The sequence below is a fragment of the Apis laboriosa genome, unplaced genomic scaffold, assembly GCF_014066325.1.
Source record: "Apis laboriosa isolate Shangri-la unplaced genomic scaffold, ASM1406632v1 scaffold13_cov153, whole genome shotgun sequence".
NCBI lineage: Eukaryota > Metazoa > Arthropoda > Insecta > Hymenoptera > Apidae > Apis > Apis laboriosa.
Window position 1 is genome coordinate 2,840,307 of NW_025221370.1, and position 25,032 is coordinate 2,865,338.

A 25,032-nucleotide genomic window follows, 5' to 3' on the forward strand; every position below is an offset into this window, starting at 1 on the left:
ATACTTTTAAGTTTTCATTGGTCATATTATTATCCATGCACATTCTTCATTGATTCTATTAATATAATTCATAATTTATTTTTTATAAGATTGTTCATTATTAGAGGTATACGTAATTATCAAAACAAAGATTCTAATATTGGCATTTGCAAACAACAAAAAAAGCTGTTTATTGTATCACCTAATGTAATTAAAAGTACACTGTGTTATATACATTTCTCCAAGTACACAATCACTTATAATTTCTAGGCATAATGTATATAATATTTACACTGTTTTTTATTAAGTTATTACTAGATTTACTTTACTACATTATGATTATATCTTATGTTTGAATGATCCGCAAACTGTTGCGCATCTACGCAATAGTGAGATAGCAGTTATATAAAACAGTCCCTCGTCAAAACCAATAAAGATCATAAAGAATAATAAATTTAACAAAATTATACTTTGTTATCGTAATGTTATATAATTAAAAGTTAATTACCACACAATATATCGAATGATAAAATACTATTGCCAGCCTTCGTACTTAACAGCTTCAATGTTATACATTCACAATGATAGCAATGGTAATGTGTACATGGTTTACTTGTATTTATCCCATTATTTCCATATAAACTGGAAAAATCAAATTCTACAAATGTTTCTCTTTCTTTTTTTCAAGTTCTTTGAATGCACTTGTGCTCTATTTAATTAAGAATTGTTTTATTGATTCATTCATATAAATGTTTATGAATCGATAACTTTTTGTGAATCGTTGTGCGAATACTGCAGAAATTTGCAGAAAAGTAATCGCAACAACGGAAGATTTGATCATTAACACTAGTATTATTTAGAACTCACTTAAAAAATTCACTTCACTCGTTTGTGTGAGTTTCTTGTTGATCTGATTGCAGTTCACCTTCCATTCTTGCTTGTCGTTCTGCCGCTGCTCTCGCTTGTCTTCCAGCACTAGAACGAAGATTTTTTCGTTCTGGAGGAGGTTCTACACTTAATCGTTTTCCACTTCGTGCTTTTTTCCCTTTAGTACCTTTATTATCTTCTTCCATTTCTGATGAAAGCTTCGATGAGTCACTTTTAATATTAGTAGTACTTTGTTGTGATGCAATTGCATCTTCTAAAACCGTTGACATCGATGTTGTAGATGTAGGTGTAGTTATGGACAATGGTGTGGGTGTAGATATAGGTGTAGATGTAGGCGTAGATGTAGGCGTACATATAGGCGTTGGTGTATGTGTAGGTGTAGATGTAGGTGTGGCAGTAGGTGCAACTGCAATTGTAACTGTAGTTGAAATACTTGTTACTGCAGCAGTTATTTCATCTACTTCTTTTTTATTAGTGTTCAAAGATGTTTCATTATATGCATTAATTTCTTCTATAGAACTTTGTTTAATTGTTGTATTTGATGAACGCGTGCCTTGTTCTTCAATTGTTGTTATATCTGAAGTTACAGTAGTTGTTACGGCAGTTGTTGCAGGTCGTGTGTTAACTTCAATTTCGATTCTTGGCTTCTTATTAACAGGTTCAAGAGTTACCTCAAGCATATTTGATGTTTGTTGTTCTAAACTTTGATTATGATCATTACGACTTCTTTTGTCATTCAATCGTTGTTGATCTTCTAGATTTCTTGTTAAAAGTTCTGCACTAGTTCTACTTAAATGTTCCAGAGCTTCTTTCATCTCTTGTTCTTTGTTTTTCCTTTCAGTACGTCTTTCAGAAAGATCTGCCACATCATTCTGTTCCACGGTTTCCCGTTTTTCTGATTCTAGTCTACGTCTTTCTTCATTATGTAAAGTCATATCCGTATACTGCTGTAATGTTATTGTAGGATCGATAGTATACCTAGATTTCTTCTCTGCATCTTTTCGTTTAGTCGTTGATTCGGTAATTGTATCACGTTGCCTCGAATTATTCGTAGAAGATGTAGATTTACGAATTGTTGAAGCACTCGAAGTGGATGGATTTAATAGCCCACATTGAGCAAGACTTTCATAGGCCGATGATACTCCACCCGGTTGCATTGAAAATGGATTTAAACCACCCAAACCCAATGGTGTATATAAAAGACTAGGGTTTGGGAAAAAGAAGGGAAATGGTGTCGTTGTTGATATTGTAGACGATGCTGATGAAGTTGAAGGCACCGAAGATTTACTTGTAGGAGGATCCAATTTACTACGAGATGATTTACTAGCACTAGTAATATTAGTTGAACCTGTATTCTTGCTGCTGACAGAACTAACAACAGGATTGGTTTCAGCTGTTGTGCTAGTTGCTGTTGCACCCAATGCAGCTTCCATACCTGCTAAAGATGGTAAACCAAGACCAGCAAGATTTGCGAATAAAGAATTTGTTAAACTCATATTACTTAAGTTACTAAGATTGCCCAGTCCGCTTAATGCACCCAGATTAGGTAAACCACCAAATGGCATTAAAAGAGGATTATTCTTCGGATCAAAATTGCCAAGAGAAAGACCAGACAAAAGAGAATTATTTAAATTACCGAGCGAAGGAAAATTTAAACCTGAAGCCATTGATGTAGCTGCTAAATTAGCTTGATTTGCAGATTGTTGACTAGTAGGACTTGGCATCATAGGTGGTCTTCCTGGGCTCTTGCCCTTATTAACATAATTTCTATCATTTCCGGATAATCTTTTTTGTAAATCATGTGGGAGATTTCCACGTTCTTTCACCAGTTCAGCCCATTTTGGATCAACATCAAACATTGGATTTTCAATCAACCATTGACCTAATCGTTTTAATTGCGGTGCTTTACTACCCGTAACCTAAAATAAATATAAATATAAATATAAAAATATACATATAGATACATTCATATTATAAAATATTATATACACATATAATATAAAATGAAATAATAATAATGTATAAATAATAAAAAAGTTATATAATTTTTATAAAGTTTTATAAAATTTTATATTTAAACCTTTTTGCCTGTTAATCTGTTAATCACAGCAACATTTTCTTCACCAGTCAATTTTTTCCAATCTAATAAAGATGGATCAACACGTGGTCGTCGTCGTCTAGGTGCATTTAAATATTCTGCACCTAATTGTTCAGACATAGCAGTTTGTTCAGCTAACCATTTATTCACTTTAGCTTCATGAGAATATGATCCAATTTTAGAAGAATATTCAGCAACTTTATTAATATCCGCGATCATTGCTTCATAACTTTTCTTATGAGCACTTGTTGAAGATGAATGGGTTGAATTAAAATTTGGTTGTTGCTGTTGTTGTTGTTGCTGCTGTTGTTGAGATTGTTGTTGATGTTGTTGCTGTTTTTTAAATTCTCGATTTTGTTGATCTGCTTGCACAAGTAAAGCAGAAAAGCTATCTTTATGTGAATGTAAAGATGGAGGTGGTAATCCAGAAGTAGAATTTGAAGAAGATGCTCGTGAAGAAGGAATTGAAGTCACAGTAATGGAAAATGGTTTTTGAGTACTTGTTGGAGGATTTGGAAGCCCTATTGGTGCTGAAGTTGGAGTAACAGTTACATTTGGTGTAATTGTACTTTTTTTACTATGTTCAGGATAGTGACTACTTTGTTGTTCTTTTGCTGCACTTAATCCTAGCACAATTTCATCAAGTTTTCTCCGTTTTTTCTCTTTTCCAATTATTGGTTCATCTGTAGGCTAATAATAAAATAAATTTTTAATTGTTATTCATAAATATATATATAACATAATATATATAATATTATATATATTATATAACATATATAACATAATATATATAATATTATAATATTCTATAAATAAATAAATAAATAATTTCTACTTATACATACACAATTCTTTCTTTTCATTAATTTGTCTAACATACTATCTAATTTCCCTTTATTACTACTAATTTGTTTATTTTTATTTGGCATTGAAAAGTCTTGAACCTCATTCATAATATCTTTATTATTATCCGTGTTTGTTTTTGGATATCTAAAATTTGAATATTATTTGAATAAACAATTAAATATATACGTAATACTAATTAAATGAAAAATTAAATCACCCAGCAGATAAATCTATAGGAGTTAAAGTACTAGAAGTTCCAGGAATTACAGTCGGTTTTCCAGGAACTGTATATTTTAAATCAAAAGGTATATTTGGTGTTCGTGTTTGTTGATGCGCTGGAGGTGGTTGAACCGGCGTCGAGCGTCTCGATTCTTCTGATTGTGATTCATCATTTATTTCCCATGTATTAGATCCAGACAATACAGCAGGTTTACTTAAAGTTGCAGATGATTGCGTAACTGTATGGTTACTACTGTTCAATAATGCATGAAGTTTAGCTAAAATAAAAAAATAATATTAATAAATTTTTTTTTATAAAGAATTTAATATAATCAAAATAAATTATAATTTATTAAAATAGAATAGTAAAACAGAATAATAGAAATTATATTTATAAACTGAATTGTTATTATATAATTTTACCTCTTTCAGTTTCTACATCAATTGCAATATGTCTTTTACGTTTTTTAGATTGCGAAATATTATTTCCACTTGTTGTATTACGTGATATTCCATGATCTGTAGTAATAGTTATCACTTCTGAACATTCTTTTTCACTTGAAGTTACATCTGATTCATCACCAGCGCTAAAATTTATAGATACAGGCCATTCTTTATGCTCAATTGCATGTACAATATGCATCAAACGAGCTTCAATTGCATGCTCCTAAAAAATTTTAAGAAAGAAAAAAAATATTATATATAGCAATATGATAAAATGATATAAATAAATGTATTTTATGTAAAATAGTATAAACTTGTTTATACTATTTATATAACTATTTACAAACTACATTATAAATTTTTTTTACATTGTGAATGAATTTTCCTTTTTAAATATTTTAAATTATTATATAATTATATAATTATATATTAATTATATATTATATAATTTTTTATTTTTGAATGGATTTTAATATATATATAAAACTATTGAAGATGAATTAAATTCAGATAAATCTATATTTTTCAATTTTTTTAGTTTTAATATATTTATACATTTATAAAATATTATTATATATTTATAATATATTTGGAATACATTTTTAGTAATTTTGATATAATATATGTTTTATAATTCAGAAAATCATTATGAACAATATAGATAAAAATATTATAAAAATATTATGAGATTTAATTTACCTTTGGCCATTTAATAGCATTATTACTATTATGTGATAGCAGTTGCACAACCGTCGGTTCATTATAATCTATTGGTTTGTCACGGAGAACAAATGTATCAATTTGGGTTAATCGTGACAATGGTTGAATAACTTCCAAATCAGGAAACATTGCTTTAAGTTCTGCTGCTTGAACATTACATTTATCTTCAAGTTTGCATACTTTTGCCTTATCTTTGCATGTATCTATTAGTTTACTTTCTTGTATTTCTATTTCTTCCTTAATAATTGGAACATCTATTTTTACATTAGCTTTATCATTTTCAGACGTGATATTTTCATTATTTTCAATCGATTTTTCTACTATTTCTATAGAATCTTTTTGTTCTAAATTTTTTTCATTTATTTCTTGAATTTGAGATTCTTTTGGTTTTTCTTCTTGAATATCTTTATCAATTTCTGCTAAAATTTCTTTTTCTTTATTTTGATTCTCTTTCTCTATTTTTACAGATGTCATTTCTTCAATATTCGTTGTTATATTACTTATTTTTCCTTCATCTGTTTTATTAATTCCTGTTACTTGATCAGTTTTAAAAATTTCACCTTTTATTGATTCTATCACTACTTCATTTTTTTCTTCACTTTTTATTTTCGTAATGTATTCCTTATCTGATGGCATATTTTTTGCAACAGTTGTAATAGTTAATGCATTACTAATAGGTTTTTCTTCAATTTTATTTTCAGCTTTTATAATAGTTAATTCTACTTGACTTTTTTCTAAATCCATGTGTTCTGATCGTTTATCTATAGTACTTATATCTTTATCTTTCTTTGCACCTACTTTTTCAATTTTCAAAGTACCTTCACCTTTTTCCAATTTTACAAGTATTTCATCTTTATCAAATTTTAATATATCTTCTCTATTTTCAATTTTAATTGCTTTTTCAGATTTATCTGCAACTTTAGATGTTTGAATATTACTGTATATATTTTTATTTAAGAGTTTATGAAATGAGAAATCAGGATCATTTAAAATAGTTATGTCAGTTCTTCCTAAACCATGTTTCGCAGCTCCAAGTAATAATTCTTTATCGTGTTTTCCAGGTTGCCACCAATCAGGTGTATCACCTGATGGTTGACACAATGAAAGTCTTTCTTCCAAATGTGGATGAGATAAAATTTCTTCGCGAATTTTGCTTAGAAGATCTACTCGATCTAGTATTTGTCGTGCTTTTGCAGGACTAAGATGATCAACAGGAACATCTGAAAAATCTGAGATATATATATCACATTTAGTATTTTGATATGTATATTAAATATCAAACAATTGCGTATTCTCAAACAAGATATATTTTAAAATTATATTTACTATATAAATATATATGATATGGAATTGAGATTTTGATTATATATAATTATAATGAATTTTTAATTATATATAAATATAATTATAAACATACCATCTTCGTCATTCAATTTTGCATTACATACTTTTTTACACATTGCTCTAAAAGACATATAATAATCTGTAAGATCATTATCAGTTTTCTTATCAAATCTAGCTATACTCTTAAATTTAGTCCAATCATATTGAGCTTTCTTTCTATCATAATTAACACCATATGTTGATACAACTCGTAAAAATTCACTTTCCTCACGACGTGACCATTTAGTCTTTTGTTCTTCAATACGAGTTCGTTCTCTTTCTTTTATCATAGCTTCCATTTTTTCTCTTCTTTCCATCTTCTACATAAAATAAAATAAAAAAGAATAATATAATTATTCATTATTCGTTATTCATTATTTCATTATTATTATACTTTTTATTAGATAATTATTATTTTTTAAATATGATAATTTACCAAAAGATACATAGCAAGTTGCTGTAAATCCCATCCTTGCATATTTAAAGGTGGTTCATTTATTGAAGTAGCATGATTTACAGTTGTATCACTTTCTATTCCTGATTTTGATTTTTGTAATATTTTTACATCCTCCTTCTTTACGCTACGCTGATAAGAAGAAATTACTCGACGTAAACGAGTATTAAGATCAACCACAGAAGGCCAAGTCTTTTCATCATCTAATACGCCATCATTTCCTTCATGACTACTACTAGGTTCAGGTCCAGGTGTATCTGCCTTATTAGGTAAAGCAGGTGAATCATTAGGTGTTTCTCGATTAAATTTATCAGAATCTTTCGAATCTTTTATTATTCCAAGAGATTCAGCATCTTCGATATCATTTTCTAAACTAGTATCATCTCTGCTGCTACTGCTGAAATTTTTAAATATCTTAAATTAAACTTAATTTTATTTTATATATTTTATATAGTATATTTTTAATATTAACAAACAATATTTCTAATATATATTTAATTGTATAAACATACATATACTTAACCAATCATAAATGTAATAATTATTTTGAAGCTATAATTTAAAGTTGTACAATATCAAAAAAAAAAAAATTTCCATGTTTACCATTTTAAAATGTTGCACTAAAAAATTACGTTATAAATAAAAATTATTAAATATATATAATATATTTAATTGCTTATAAGAAACAGATCATTGCATATTGGTATATTATATGCATCATCCTTCTCCACTGTAAATAAAAGCTAGTAGAAAGTAATATTTTAAAACAGTAAAAATACAAAATTTCTTCACTGTTAAGGTACGAATAAAAATATGAATGAAATGAAAAGGAAAATTTATACTAATTCTAGCAGAGGCATTATCTTAAGCAAATTTAAATAACATGCAAGCCATATGTTAGAATAAAACAGCAGTGGCACATAGATATAAAAAAAAACGATGTAAAAAGAGTAATTACTTACTTATTTTGTGTGGTCTGAGTCTGGGAAGGGGGAGGGCAGCTTGTAATGAAAGAAAGCGCGGGATCAATCCTCATCTGGTCGTAATTCTCGTAGCCGTGTTTGTAGCAGCCAACTATTAAGGATTTGTCTGCTTGAGAGTCCCACCATTTCGCTGGTCGTTCCGTCAACTGTGGAGGGTTTATCCGCAACGCACTGTAGGGCGGTTTCATTTACAATTTGCCAATTTATGTGCCAATTGTTTAGATATTAAAAGTTTTTTAATAAATTTTAAAAAATAACAAATTACAATATTTATATTATTAAATAAAATTAAAGAAAAGAGGCATATTATATTAAATAATATTTAATTATTATTCATATATTTTTCTTATTCCTTTTGTTTTTATTTAAGTATAGACATAAATAAACTTTAAACTTCCTGTACTATTTGCCCCTTTAATACAGTGCACTGCTTTATAGCTGTTTCTTACCATGAAATTGTTGAGTTGACCATCTTTGACCATAGTAAGCCGTACAAAGTGTTCACAGTAATTTAAAAATCGTGTATATATTCATATACATGTTTATAAAATAGGACGGGAAAATTTTATATTAGTAATATAGGATCAGCGATTAATAGCTATTTATAAAATAAACATGGTTTAGCTCTATGAGCATTCCTCATACAATTACAGCTCCCAGAATAAACAAATACATTGCACATGCAACTATAAAGCACCGTATAAGCGTGTAAGTAAGTGCATAATATTCTATGATAGTAGTAGAAAGTAAAAAATAATGAAGGTTTGAAAATAAATATATATATATATGTACATAAATATATATATATATACATATGTATATGAGTATATATATGTATACATATATACATATATATATATATATATATTTATATATACATACGCATATGCGCAGATATATATATATATATATATATATATATATATACACATATATAAAATCACTAACCTGACATGAACTCCATCAGATATATGCTGAACTAAATCTCCAATAATCTCGTGTTTGATATAATAAAGCATTCGGACACGTAACAGTACTCTGTATACAATACAAAAATTATTTACTATATTTTAATAAAACTAAACAATATATTCGAATATAAATATCTTTTTAAAAAAGACTTTATAATTTAAAATATTGTTCAAATACGTACTTATTTGCATGACGACTCAAGTGTTTTCTATAATTACTTTCAAGAAATATATCTCCATCATATTTTTCAGCATTACTCCAATGATTAGGATCATTTGGACCTCCATTGATTATTGATCCACGAGTTTCTCTACCTTCTCTGACTCGTCCTTTTTTCTTTTGTCTATTATTTCGTCCACTAGTGTTAACACATACAGTTTTGATCTTTTCTCCATTTTCTACAGGTGTAATAAGATCACAAATAAAGTTACGAATTTTTTCATCGCCACGATAGTAACGAAGACAATAGAGTAAAATGACTCGTGCACAATCTTCTACATCAACTTCACGCCATCCTCGACGAAATTGGCTATGTTGAAGAATTTCTTCCCATCGACCCCATCCAAATGTAAGTAAGCCTCGCTCTACCTTAAAGCATTCGCTTCGTGCCCAACTTCCATATACTACTTCACCTTCTCGTGGAACATACTCATCACAGAATTTCCGTGTCTTCTTACCAAATTTATCTCTTCGTTTTTTACCTTAATGATAAAGAAAATATTATTATATTTCATATTATAATCTTATAATGTTATATAACATAAAATATATATATATATAATAAATATAAATAAATTTGATTTTTCACAATATATAAATAATATAAATAAAAAATATAATAAAGAAGCAAAGAAAATCATAAATAAAACGCAAAAAAAAAAAATAAATTATAATAATAAATTAAAAATCGAACTTATTCATAAATATTATAAAATTTTTTTTATCCATTATTTTAATAATTAATACAATAAAACAAATTATAAACAAACATTAAATAATAAAATTATATTATTTAATCAATGAAACTGTATTAAATTATCATTGCAATAATTTATATTACTTATATTTTATGATTTTAATTTATAAATATCATATAAATTATGAAATATAGAAATATTTGACATGCATTATAAAATTTATATTATAATGAAAAGTTCTGTAAAACTAAAATATATATTATGCATAAATATAAAATAATATATACAGGATGAGACATAACTGTAAATTCACTAATTCAATAAATAATAATTTAATTTTTAATTTTTGAATATATAATTCATTGGAATTATATATTATATAAATTGGAATTATATTGCATCATTAGAATATTTCTATCATTTCTATCATTCACTTATATTTTTCAAAATTTTAAGATCTTCATCAATTTTTTAAATTGAAATAATATTTAAAAAAATCCAATAATTAAAATTAAAAGAATAATTATGTATTTAAAAAAAATTCTATCAATAAATTAAACAAAATTATCTATTAAAATAAATGAGTTTCACAAATTTTTTTTTTTTTTTAAATAAATAAGTTAATAATAAATATTTCTTATTAATGAAATTTTAACTTATTCTTATATAAAGTCTATCTCTTTTATTACAAATTTTGCTGCATCCTGTATAATTTTAATTTAATTTTTAATATCAATAGAATAAAATAATAATAGAACAGAAAAATGCTATAAACATTTATAATTTAAATATTATTATAATAATACTAATATTATTATTTAACATTTATTAATATTTTAGATGCACATGCATGTGATTATGTGTAATAATTAAAAATAATAAAAAAAAAGATTTGAAAATTATGTTTTTTCTTAATATCTTATAAAATTATTTATATCAACATTACAAAAACAAAAACAATATAAAGAATTAATTTAATGTATATAATAAAAATTGTCACGTTTTTATTTTAATTTGCTGAAAAATAATTTTAATATAAGAAAATATTTTTATATAATTATTGAAAATAAATCATACATTTATAATAATATATACAAACAATTTTAGTAATTATTAAATTTTACTAATTATTAAATTAATGTTTAATAATTTAAACATTTATATTTGTATGTGTATGTATATTTTATTATTATAATGTTCTACTATTTCTAGAAAAACTCAAAAATCTTTACAAATATAAAAATAAGAGCGTATTAAACTATTTTAGTAAAATTTCTCTCTTTAAATATTTAAAACAAAATATTTAAATATGACTCAATACCTTTGTAATTATAGCAGGATATTAATCCATTCCATGTAATTTGATGAAGCTAAAAAACGATATTGTCTTTTAACATGCATTAAGAATGAACATACCTCTACCTGTTAACCCACTACTTGTTTCATCGTCGCTATTATCATCAGAACTATCAAGATCTGACATAACAACAGATTCATCATGGCCGTATCGTTTAATTTGCGTTCTCCGTCTTGGTTCTGATATTACTAATTCATCCTCTTCTTTTTTTTCTGTTGTATCAATCTCAGCTTTCTTTGCCCATTTTTTCCAAAAATCTGGATCGTCAATATTTATATCTGATCTATTAGATGAACATGCAAAGCTAGCTTTTGAAAATGTCGATCCTTTTTCTGCTTCTATTGTAATAATCTATAAAATTGAAATATAATTTAACATCAATAAATAAAATTAAAATATTTTTAACTAATAAAACAAATCTAATTTACTTGTGTTCTTCGTTCAAGTATCTGTTCTATATCTTCCTCACAAAATTTATCTCCGGCATTATCATCATCCATAATAGCACCATAAGCACCTTTTTTTAATAAATCTTCTATCTCCTTTTTGGTTAATTGCTTATTGTTTGGATCTTTACCTCCTTGGCTTGTATTCATAGATTGTAGAATTGCTTTATCTAATCCAAGTTTCAAAGAAGCTTTATCAAACATTTCCCTTTCATAAGTATTTCGGCAAAGTAATCGATATACTTTCACCATTTTCTGTTGGCCAATTCTATGACATCGAGCTTGAGCCTATATATAAATGTTTATTTTAATAAAAAAATATTTAATTATAAATTTACGTATTTGCAATTTAATAATAGATAAAATATTTTTGATTATTATATTACATAATTTTAATATTAAAATTATTCAAAAATTCATAAAAATTAAATAATTTTATTAAATTGAAAAATTCTCTAAATAGTATTAAATTCAAAACCTGTAAATCATTTTGTGGATTCCAATCGCTATCATATATAATAACGGTATCTGCTGCTGTAAGATTAATTCCAAGACCACCTGCTTTGGTACAAAGAAGAAATACAAATCTATCAGAATCAGGTTTACTATAACGATCAATTGCAGCTTGTCTTAAATTTCCTCGAATTCGACCATCAATTCTTTCATATGGATATCTAAAAAATAATTTTAATAATAATACATGCAAATTTATTATTTATCTAGAACAATGTAGTTTTAATAGAAAAAATTTTGAAATTAATATTTCTTGAAATAAATAAGAAAAAAAAATTTGCAATAAGAAAGATATTTACAATAAAATACTAAAGATTAATAGCTTACTTTTTATACAATAAATAATCTTCCAAAAGATCTAAACATTTCACCATCTGACTGAATATTAACACTCTATGACCACTGGCTTTAAGTTTCGGTAATAATTTATCAATTAAAACCATTTTTCCAGAACTATTTACTAATGCATGATAATAAGCTTCTGAATCTTCTTTTTCACCAGTTTTATAATCCAATTGTATTTGATCTTCTGCACCATTAAGTAGGAATGGATGAATACAGCATTTTCTTAATTCCATCATTGTATTCATGAGATTCGGAATGTTAGCTGAAGTAGTTCCCTTTGCAAGAAAAGAAAAGTTTCTTTCAAGGATACCACGATAATATTTTTTTTGTATATTTGTTAATTCCACCTAAAAAATAGAAAATAAAACAATTTATTACGATATATTTATTAATTTTCAAATAAAAAAACAAACTAATTACCTCAACTACTGTTTCTTCTTTTGGAGCTAACGATTTTTCTACATCTTCTTTAAGTCGGCGTAACATCATTGGCTTCAAAAGAAGTTGTAATTTATGAACTTCACTTTCACTACTCAAATTACCAAATTCTTTAAGGAATGCTTCACTACTAGAAAACTGTACTGGTTCCAAAAAGTTCAATAATGAAAAAAGTTCATTGACATTATTTTGTAAAGGTGTACCAGATAAAAGAACTCTATGTTCTAAATTTAATTGACGGAGACCTTCAAGTAATTTACAATTTCTATTCTTTAGCCTATGAGCTTCGTCTATAACACATAATCTCCAATTATATCCTCGTAATTCATTAAAATCTGTTATAATTATTTCAAATGTAGTTATCAATACATTGAATTTGATTAAATCTTTAATTTGTTGTCCTTTTTCATTTTTATAATAAACTTCATACTCTTGAAGCATAGTTCGACTTGCTGCACTGTAAGCAAAAAATTATATAGCAAAAAGTATTTTATATTTTCAAATGTGAAACTACAAAAATTGAACTTACGATCCATGATATACTACAACATTCATATCCGTCCAACTTTCGAATTCACGTTGCCAATTTGGAATGGTTGAGAGTGGTGCTATTATTAAAAATGGTCCACGAATTCCATACTTGTATACTGCATCCACAAATGTTAAGGATTGAATTGTTTTTCCTAAACCCATTTCATCCGCAAGAATACAATTATGTCCATTATACCAGGAAAAAAGCAACCAATTAAGACCTTCTAATTGATATGGTCGCAAACTATTATTATTTTTATAAATTGGTGATTCTTCTAATTTTACCCATGATGACGCATTTGGTTTCTTTTTTGGCTAAATAAAAAATTAAATATTTACATAACAATTATTTTTAAATACAAGTATGCTAACATTGTACTTGCAATGTATTACCTTCCATTGATCTTTAGGAGGTACTTTATTGAATTTTATAAATTGAGCTATCTTTTCTGGATCAACATCTTCTTCCAATTCCCAAGTGGAATCTTCATATTGAAGAGACCGCCATTTAACTAAATAATGTTTTAAAGTTTCTCCAGTTGTTGGATCGGTATGCGTTGCCTCATCAAGTACTCTATCTACTTCTACAAAATCTGGATTAAAGGGATCATCTTCAGTCTAAAAAAATAAAATATATATATATATATATATAATTATTAATATAGTTAAATATACAATTATATAACAATAATTATATATAATTATACACAATTTGTACTTAATAACAATTATATATAATTATATATATATTAATTTTTATTAATTATTAATAATTATTATCATATTTCAAAATATTTCAAATAAATTAGATAGTTAATAAAATGATAAAAATATTAAAATATTAAATAAGTGAATTATTTAATTATGAATTAATAATTACATTTTCAAATATGTTAGTATTTTGTTGTTGTCTTTGTTTAAATCTCTTTAATTTAGCTTGAATTCGTTTATCACCCTTATATAATTCTTCTTCAGTTCTCCATTCACAATGTAAATATGAAAAATTTCTATATTTAACAAAATATTCCTCAACTTCTACTATTTGAGGTTTAACATCTATTGTAGTGTTTTCTTGTTTCGATTCTATAACTTCACTTTTACTTTTATCTTTTGTAACATTATCATTAATACTTTTATCGTCAGAATTTTTAATATCATTTTCATCCTTATTTGTTTCACATTCTTTTCTAGAATTTTCTTCTTTTGATTCATTTTCTTCTTCCTTATTTTTTATTTCAGATGAACTATTCTCATTTTTTTCATCAGATGTTTCATTTTTCATTTCTGGAAGTGTAGGTTTAATTTCTCTTTTTCCCATGCGAGAACATAATATATGTTGCACAACCATAGAATCTTCATCTGTTGTATTCTATAATATACAAAAATTAATACTTTTTACAATTTTAATTTTTAAAATTTTTTATAATAGTTATAATAATATAAAAGTAAAAAATAGCATAGTAAGAAATATAAATGAAAATATAAATAATATAAATAATAAAGATAATATTTCATGATACATACTATATATACAAAGTTAGGTTTATTAGGTCCAACTTCCCCACCTTCATTATCTTTTTTAACAGAAACAGGTTTTGCAGTATTTGTACCCTCTACTTTTTTAGAAAGTTGAGAATCCTGAAGAGGTACATCATCATCTGAAAATCTAAGCATTACATCGTCCACATATTTCTTACGATGAGTATTTCTTGCAGAACGCCTTTTATTATCATCTCCAGCTTCTGGTGATGGCGGAGGCGTTGCGGCTAATTCTTCGCCATCAGAATCAGGTGCAATTCGACTTTTTCGCTTTCTAATAAGATTTTGTAAAAATAATGAAAAAATAATGAAAATAAATAAAAACATTTAAAAAAAAGCAAATAAAACATTGTATTATTTTCAATATTCAATATTTGAAAATAACATACTTTGAACTTCTAGGAGATTTTCCTAATGAAACTTTTCCAACTGATCTCTTACGAGCAGCAGCTTTTTTCTTATTAGGTGTAGCAGTTTCTGTAATTGTACCAGCATCTGAATTTTCTTCTTTTTTTTCATCTGTTGGACTATCTTCCGAATCTCCTTTCTGTTTATTTTGATCTTTTGTTTCTGCTACTAATAATTCAGTAGTTGAAGAATGTACTTGTTCCTGATCACTTTGAATGGACGGTTCAGATGATTTTGTATCTGATTCTTTAACTGCACTTGAATCAGAGACAGCAGTTTCTTCAGTTTCTTGTGCAATTTCATCATCAGCTGATTCAGAATGATTAGTTTTTCTGTAAAAATAAAAATGTTCAATAAAATAATTACTATCAAAAAAAAAAAAAAATAATACGAATTAAGAAACAATATTTATAAAATAACTCACTTTCTATTACGTTTTGTTGAATCTTTGTCTTTATTTCTCTTTCTTGGTGCTTTTGGAGATTTTGTTTCCTTTGGTGGTTTTGGTTCTTTTTTAACTTTTGGTTCTTTTGGCTCTTTTGGTTCTTTTGGTTCTTTCGGTTTACGTGGTTTTCTAGGAGGAGGTCGCGATTTCCTGCCTTTATTCCATTCTTCCTCTATATCACCAGAAGATGGTTTAATATCCTCAGAATCTGCAGCACTATCAACAACATTACTACTGTCTCCAGGAGTTACTTGATTGTCTGATAATGGTTGTTCTGGCTGCTGTTGAGTAATTGTTACAGGTGTAACAGCCTCTTTATCAGCCTTTTTTCTACTTTTTTTAGCTCTAGGTGTGCCTTTACTACGACCACGACCAGTAGTACTAGAAACCTATTTATAATAAAAATTAAAAAAATAAATTCATTAAACAAATTTTATTCAAATATGATAAATAAATTAATATGTGTTTTATATAATAATAAAAATATAACAAAAATACATATAAGATATATAATAAAAGCTAAATGTATTAAGATAATTTACCTGTGGACTATCAACAACAGTTGTTGTAAACATTGGACTTTGCAATATGCATTGTGGACCACCATTGCATTGATCATTAGTTTCATGTTGTTGCAAAGCTTGTAATTTTTCTTGAATAGAAACAATTTTTTCTTGATTTTCAGATGCAGGAGGCATACAATATAATTCTTGCAATTGTTGTTGTAATGCAGCTCTTTCTTGATGATGTGTAACTGGAGTACATGAAGTACCAAAGCTACCAGATGTAACTGCTGTTGATGTTGGATTTGGTGGCATATTATACATATTTGGCATAGTACTACCACTAATGATATCACCACTAGAGGGATATTGTTGAGCAGAACCCACTAATATTTCATTTGAATAAATGTTATTTTTTTGGATATTTGTATAGTCCGTGAAATTTTGTTGCACTTGATGAGGAGTTTGTGAATTTGGCACTGATACTGCAGTTTGATGAGATGGCAATACTATATTATTGCTTTGATTAACTGTAGGTATCTGTTGTTGATGTGTAGATGGAACTTGATTAGTTTGGTTTTGCAACTGAGAGCTTGAATTTTGTAAAGGAGGTTGTATCTGTGACATCTGAGATGAAACTAATGGAGTATTTTGCGGAATTACATTAACTTGTGAATTTATATGTGATTGAGATTGTTGTGTTGATTGAACTTGATTTATACAATTTGGAGCTTGTTGAGATGATGGGGATTGCAATTGAGATTGTGAAATTTGTGATTGTGATATTGAAGATTGTTGAGATTGAGTAACTGATACTTGTTGTTGAGGAGTATTTAATTGTTGTAACTGTGATTGAGAAGGTGATTGTTGATTTGTTTGAGGTTGTTGTACTTGATTCATTTGTGATTGTGAAGATTGCAATGTGTGTTGAGATGGTATTGGAGATTGTTGTGTTGATACTACTTGAGATTGATTTATGTGAATTTGTTGTACTGATTGTTGTGGACAACTAATAGATTGTTGTTGATTATGCTGCTGCTGTTGTTGTGTCTGATTATTAATTGCAGGTTGTTGAGTCTGTAAAGTTGCACTATTATTAGTTTGACAATTTATTGAAGTCAGTTCTAAATGTTGATCATTTGGTTTTTTATCACATGTATTCTGATTCTCAATAGTAGAAACAGAAATCTGAATTTGATTTTGTGTTAATTGTTGTTGCGATAATGTTGAAATATTTGAACAATCAGCATTTCCATTTGTACTAGAAGCTGGTAAAGATTGTACAGTTTCTTGAGACATTTTTCCAGATGAATGTTCCAAAGGTGAATTATTTTGTGAATTATTTTGTATTAAAGTATCAGTTTGTTGATTAAGCACATCTTGTTGTTCTTGAACATTTTGATGTAATGTTTCATTCTCTGATTTTGAAGATTCAATTGTGTTACGAACAGAATCTGTAGAATCTCTAACTGTAGTTTCTGCAACACTATGAATAGTTTCAGTTCCAGTTACTGGAAATATTGATGAGTTTTGTTCAGATACTGGAGGTTGAGATTCTACTACATTTCTATCTTCATTCACATTTGGCCTTATTTGTTGTTGTTGTTGTTGTTGTTGCTGCTGCTGTTGTTGTTGTTGTTGATGTGACCACTGGGTTGGCATTGGCATTCTAGGACCTGTTATTGGTGACATAGAATTTTGTGCGGTAGATTGAGGTAAAACATTTGGTGCTTGTGAAATTGATGGACGTGTCTGAAATTGATTATAATCTTGATTTGAAACATTTGAATTTGATACAGTAACACCTGGAATCACCATTTGTTCCAGTGCTTGAAGAGTAGTTTGTTGTGATGTTGGATTCATTTGCATTGAAGTTGGAGGACAAGGTGATACAGACATTGTACCACTTTGATTTGATTGTTGATGTGGCAGTTGAACATGTGGATGTGGAGATAATGTATTAGGTTTAGCTGGTGACATAATAGGTCTAGGAGACATTTGTTGCTGTACTGCTGGTGGTCGTGGTGACATCTGAGGTCTAGGTGACATTTGAGGTGATAATTGTGGAAAAGTTGCACGATATTGTGGACTTGTAGCATGTTTAGCTGTACCAAATTGTGTTGTTGGTCCAGAATGTTGAGGTTGATTAAACATTGAAGTTGTATGATGAGAATATTGAGAATCTATTTGTTGTTGCTGTTGTGTATTTGGATGTTGTGAATGAGGATATTGTTGGGGATGAGAAGGATGTGTTTGATGAGATGGATGATGGTGTGGCATTCTCTGTGGTTGTTGTTGAGGTTGTTGCTGCTGTTGTTGCTGTTGTTGATGGATAGCTGAGGCAAAACCTGGATATCCAGGAGATGTTTGATACATTGTAACTGAATTTCCTTGTTGATAATGTTGCTGTTGTCCAACCATATGTTGATAAACACTACCTGTTCCACCAGGTTGCATTGCTTGATGTGGTACACCTATATTTCCTATCATACTTTGCTGATTACTAAAATGTTGTTGTTGTTGTAATTTTTGATTCATCACTCCACTTTGATCTTGTTGATGAGAATACTGTGGAGGTATATGTTGTCGATAAGTGCCAGGTTGCGCCATTTGATTATAATGTCTCTGCATTTGTGGATAAGCACCTCCACTACCTGGCCAACCTTGCATACTTGGATCTATAGACATGTTTGCTCTAGTCATTGAATGCTGTTGTTCCATTGAATACATATTATCATTATAGTTAGGATATTGTCCTCCACTACCAGGATGAGGCCCTCTATGTTGTGGTGCCATATTTCGAGCTTGATTTTGAAATGCTCCTGGCACCATAGCACGCTGGGGTGCACCATTATCAAATGTACCAAGATTTTGATTAAACATATTGCGTTGTGATGGATTTTGTAATTGATTAGAACTTCCAAAATCGGATCCACCAAACGAAGTTAATTTTTGAAGTGGAGATTCTTGAGATATATAAGATTGACTAATATAACTCCCTCCTCCATTAACACCAGGGTTTGGACCATCTCTAGATACTACCACAGAATTACTTGTGCCTGCAGGGTCAAAATGATCGTTCCCCCCGAGGTCAGGAAGAGCATCAAGCATCGAGCCACTAACATCTTCACCAAACAAATCGTACGAGTCCATGTCTATGCTGCAGGACTCTTCGCCTCTATCTTAGGCTTAAGAGAATATCTTATAGTCTCTCTTTTAGACATTAACGTGCCCATTGTTAATCCACGTCTTTTATGCCTGAAACAATTTTCATCAGAATTACATTGAATATTTATTTTAATTTCATAAAAATTTTAATGTATAAGCAATTTATTAATATAATAATTACATAATTTTTAATTTTAATTTCAAATATTAATGATGACAATAACAAATGCCAAAGGGAAAAAGCTATACGCTTATGGCTTAATTTCTCATAATCGCTATAACCTTTCCCCCTTGGAATATGTCCAAATATAATTTTTATAAAGAGAAAGATTAAACTTAAAATATTATATTAATATAATATAATAAAATATAATATAATAAAATATATTAATATATAATACATATAAATTATATTTTCAAATATAAATGAAGAAAAAAAAATTCTAGAATGGTAATTCTATAAATTCAAATATATAATATTAAAATATTAATATAATTAATATTAATATTAATTAATATTAATATAATTATATCTTACATATTTTATATATATTCAATCAAGTATATTTATAAATATTTATAATTATCTTTTTTATAAAAAATATAATGCTAAATTATATCAAATATTCATATTTGTATTTTACAAATTATATAAATTATTATTACAAATTATATTAATTATATAAATTAAATTCAATAATTTTAACTAACTTTTTATTTATATAAATTAAATACACAATGAATACATTTTGATTAATATTTGCTATATATGATTTTATGAAATTTGTAATATCTTGACTTACAAAATAAAGTCTTTATTTATAATAATTAACATAAATTCATAATCATTACAATTCAATACTTGTTATATTAATTTTTTAAATATATAAATCATTAAATTACATATAATTACATATAATTCATTTATATAATTTTTAATATATATTTTATATATTATATGAATTTGTATTGTATAAGTTTGATCAAATATGATCAAATTAACATAACCTAACATTAAAGGAAAATAAAATAATTATAATTTAAATATTATAAAATATTATAAAATATATAAAAATAAAATGTACAAAAAAAATTAAAAATAATTTTAAGATAATTTAAAATTTAATAAAAATGATGGAACATAACTATGTTATATAAAAATGAAAGTAAAATAACTATTTATCATTATATTGTATAAGTTTTAAAATTAAAATTAAAATAAAAAAATAAAATAAAATAATTAAAAAAAAATAATTTAAAAAATTAATATAATTTATAAGAAAAAATTTATTTAATTCTTTATTAAAAAATTCTAGAATTACTTGAAAAAGACTATAAAAATTCAAGCTTACTTTTAATCATTATAAACATTAAAATAAACATTTTTTTAAAAGCAACAATATGGTATTGTTGCACGTTACTAGTCAAATTAAAATATAATATTTTTAAATGTCGATGAATACATATAAACATAAAATAAAAAAACAAATTAAAAAACACTTTACAAACCTGAAGTACTGACAGAGGTACTAAAATACATAAAAAAAAGTTCTTACTATTATTAAAATATGAACTAAAATGCTCACATTAAGTATTATTACAAGGGTGAACAGAAGAAACCGTAAAATAGGTATAGAAAGTTCTCACACTTTATTATAGGCGTCTTTTATTCTCGAAAATTTCTCTCTAAATCTATAGAATAAGCACACGGAGAATAAAATACGAGTATACTATAATCCTAAAAGCAATCGAAGCGACTTTGTGAAAAAAAAGCACGGATCGTCGGAAAGTACGCCATTATCGTGAGAGATTTCCGTTTGGACTTCCAAGAGAACTCGTAGCGGCCACCGCGACGCTCGATATTCAAGCACCAAAGCGTCACTTCACTTCACATAATTCACTTTTCCTTTGTATATTTTGTATAAACGTGACCCAAAATTTATATTATTCAATAGATGTAGTTATATGTTCATGTTTTATCGAAAAACCACCCTTGTTTGCGCGCGCGTATATAAGAATTTCACCGACGGTGGCTGCGGCTGCGGCTGCGGCGCGAACCGTCGAGGTGCAAGCGTGTCTATAGGTCCAAATCATTCTACATATCTCTGCCCCCTCCCCTCTTTTTTCCTTCAGTACAGTTCACAACGAAGGACTACTCTTCTCTCTTATCCTACCCTATCCCATCCTGTCCTGTCCTGTACGATGGAGACCATTACACACACTAGTTAGAAATCGTAACATCTGTAGAAACTTATACAGCTACCTTTCACGTCATGCGCGCACACTCACTCACTGCACCACCTGGTGGCGCGCGCATCTCTCTTTGCCACTTAAAAACCTCCGTGCACACGCATATGTGATATATATGAAAAAAAGAAATGTATTATATTTAAATTAGATAAATTTTTAATTTATCATTCTAAAAAAAAATTACATTATAAAAGTAATAAAATTGATAATATATTAAATAAATATAAACGTGTGCAATATCTAACATTAATTATATTTATATTTTAATATAAATATTTTTATATCTTTTCAATTTATTATTAATAGAAGAGAATATTAATGAAATAATGAAATAATGAAAAAAAGAAAACATGTATGACAAAAACATACATAAATTAGAATGTAAAATAATTAAATAACAGATCTTTTTTATGTTATAGTATTTTTGTAATAATTAAATATTAAACAACTAAATAATTATTGTTGTAATTTTTTTATTATGTAATAATTTTTTTTTTATTTTTATAAATAAAATATAATTTTTTAATAATTTCAAAATATTTGTTATTTTTCCAATATTTTAAATTAAAATACTTATATATGATAAATAATAAAATTATCAGAAATTAATAGATTAAATTAATATATATTATATATAATAATGTAATAACAATTGAAATATGAACAATTTATAAAACAAATGAAAAATTAAATTAAATTCAAAATATTTAATAATTTTATTTAACTAATATTTTATCTATTTAACTAATTTTTTTTAACTAATTTAACTAATTTTTAACTATTTAACTAATTTTTATTTATTTGACTAATATTTTAACTAAATTTTACATATTTATATTAAATCTAATAAAAATTGAATTAATTTAAAAAAATCTTTAAAAAAAATATTAGTTATATATATTTTTATATGATTCTTATTGTAAATTATTAATCTTTTTAATTTTTTATTAAAGAAATCTTAATAAAATTATTATATGAATATAATATATATATTTTTTTATATAAATATTTTTTTCTTTATTATAAAAAAAATTCTAAAGACTCAGAAATATTTTGATATTATAAATTAATTTATAATTATAAAATACACAAAAATAAATTTAAAAAAATTCAATGAAAATTATAAATATTTTCAAAATTATATTTACAGTTACATTTGAATTAATATAAATAAAATATAAATAAATAATTAATATAAATAAATTACATGAAGAATAAAATATAAATAAATAAAAAATATAATAATAAAATATATTTTTTTATTTACATTTAAAAAATAATTGTATTTTAAGTTTTTACAAAAAAAGAAAAACATCTATTGTATTTTTATCTTTAAATATTAAGTACAATAAAATTTACGCATTGTGTACATGAATATATACATAACACTCTATATATGCTATAGAGTATGAATATGTGTGCATATGAATACGTATAAGTATAATGTTGTGCGAATATATATTCATTGAATGAAACAGAAAACAATGAAGAAGAAAAGAGATTGAACGCTGCAACCTTCCAAGAATTACACTCCTAGCACATAAAGTAAGTATTTGATATCATGGTAAAAACACACAACGCAATTGGCGGTAGTAAGGCGGAGTCCGAATTATACCACAAAGAGAACCAATCAGATTTTACCTTATAAAGTAGGATACCAGGGCAGGATATTTGATTAACCAATCCTGTCTTTTAGGTATTAACTTGAATGCATAAGTATATATATTTTTAATAAATTATAATTTTATCTACTATTATATTATATTTAATTTTTTATCAATTTAATATAAATATGTATACGATAAAAAAATTCAATAATAAAAAAATGAAATTACATAATTGATTAATAATGAATTTCATTATAGAATTTAATAATGAATATTATAGAAAAATAAATTCAAATTTTTAGTTTTTTATTTTTGTTTTTTAATATATATATATATATTTATAATGTATATATATTTTTTATTTTTAACAAATCATAATAAATATTATAATTATTGATTTGTACCATTTTTAAAAATTAAAAATTGAAAAATTTAATAAAAAAATTATATATAAAGTTTTTTTAATATTTTGACCATGATATGTATATAAATTATTTATATTGATAAAATATTATTGAAAATATATAAAAGATAACCTTATGCTTACCTTATAATGCATAGATAGAAAATTAATTTTTTAATTTCAAGATTATTATTTAAAAAAAAATTGTTTCATTTTCAATTTCAAAAGATTTTTAATGATGTGATTAAATTATTAATTATTTAATATAAACTATAATTCAAAAAATTAATATAAATGTATTAAAAAGAAAGATTTCATATATAATCTTAATAATATTTAATAATTACATATATAATTATACTGTATTATATACTACATAATAATTGAGCATTTTATTATTTTCTATTTTTACTTACAAAAAAAGATAATATAAAATAATATATATTATAAGTAAATATTATGTAAAATATAATTAGATTAATTATGATTTAAATATTTGTACAATGTACAATTGAAATACAATTTATGAAATATAAAATACGAAATGAAATATTTAGAAATCATATTATTTTTTTATAAAAATAAAAAACAGCACTTATAAATAACTATAATATAAAACTTCAAAGAGATCAATGAGAAATATTAAATATTAAAAAGATATTATATTTTTATTTCGTATACTGAATATCTATGAAAATAATATAATATCGCAAAATTTTATCCTAGATTGAAGTGTCAAAATTAAGTTTCAATATTGTTAAATTAATTAAACGTATATGCAATTTGTATAAACTTAGTAGAAGACCAATTATAAAAGATCAACTTTTAACAATAATTAAATAAAACTCACTGTAGCATACACGTTAATCCCATTCTTCTGGATATTCCATGTAAATCTACTGCACGAATGTTCGCTTAATCGTTATCTTGGTGTCCATTTTGTTTGGTTAATTACTGAAGAGGCGTCAGTGCTGCCGTCGATTACGTTGACACAACATAATGGTTCTTCCGTGATTGGAGCACAGTATATGTCAAAAATTGCAATTTTTTTAGATAGTTTTACAAATAATCATATAAATTTAAATTTTACAGCATCACTATGATAAATTAAAATAAAATTTAAATTGTTTTAATACTAATATATATTTCTATTTGTAATATTTCACATATTGACCG

General features: G+C 25.9%; 1 protein-coding gene across 6 annotated transcripts; it reads right to left on the reverse strand.

The window, feature by feature from the left end:
• Positions 1 to 166: 166 nt before the first annotated feature.
• LOC122721030 (chromodomain-helicase-DNA-binding protein 7) lies at positions 167 to 25,032 on the reverse strand. 6 transcript variants are annotated; one of them, XM_043948214.1, is made up of 24 exons: positions 24,707 to 25,032; positions 16,468 to 19,686; positions 15,905 to 16,314; positions 15,462 to 15,812; positions 15,058 to 15,346; positions 14,414 to 14,902; positions 13,927 to 14,151; positions 13,532 to 13,848; positions 12,985 to 13,459; positions 12,547 to 12,911; positions 12,185 to 12,380; positions 11,689 to 11,994; positions 11,326 to 11,611; positions 9,168 to 9,687; positions 8,963 to 9,052; positions 7,994 to 8,185; positions 7,014 to 7,428; positions 6,612 to 6,897; positions 5,174 to 6,423; positions 4,454 to 4,697; positions 4,029 to 4,308; positions 3,811 to 3,955; positions 2,948 to 3,655; positions 167 to 2,786 (listed from the first exon to the last, which is right to left on the reverse strand). In XM_043948214.1, the coding sequence occupies exons 2-24, from the start codon at positions 19,579 to 19,581 to the stop codon at positions 861 to 863; spliced, it is 12,879 nt and encodes a 4,292-aa protein (XP_043804149.1). In that variant the 5' UTR covers positions 19,582 to 19,686; positions 24,707 to 25,032; the 3' UTR covers positions 167 to 860. The 6 variants fall into 6 exon arrangements, with proteins under 6 accessions (XP_043804149.1, XP_043804150.1, XP_043804147.1 ...); XM_043948215.1 differs by having other exon boundaries at positions 5,174 to 6,414; positions 11,320 to 11,611; XM_043948212.1 differs by having other exon boundaries at positions 11,320 to 11,611.

Excerpts from the sequence above, each read along its gene's own strand:
- LOC122721030 (XM_043948212.1), bottom strand. The coding sequence starts at position 19,581 with ATGGACTCGTACGATTTGTTTGGTGAAGATGTTAGTGGCTCGATGCTT. Across the intron at positions 13,849-13,926 it reads CTCCTAAAGATCAATGGAAG|CCAAAAAAGAAACCAAATGC; the intron begins GTAATACATTGC and ends TTTTTTATTTAG. Across the intron at positions 9,053-9,167 it reads TTGAGTCGTCATGCAAATAA|AGTACTGTTACGTGTCCGAA; the intron begins GTACGTATTTGA and ends TATTGTATACAG.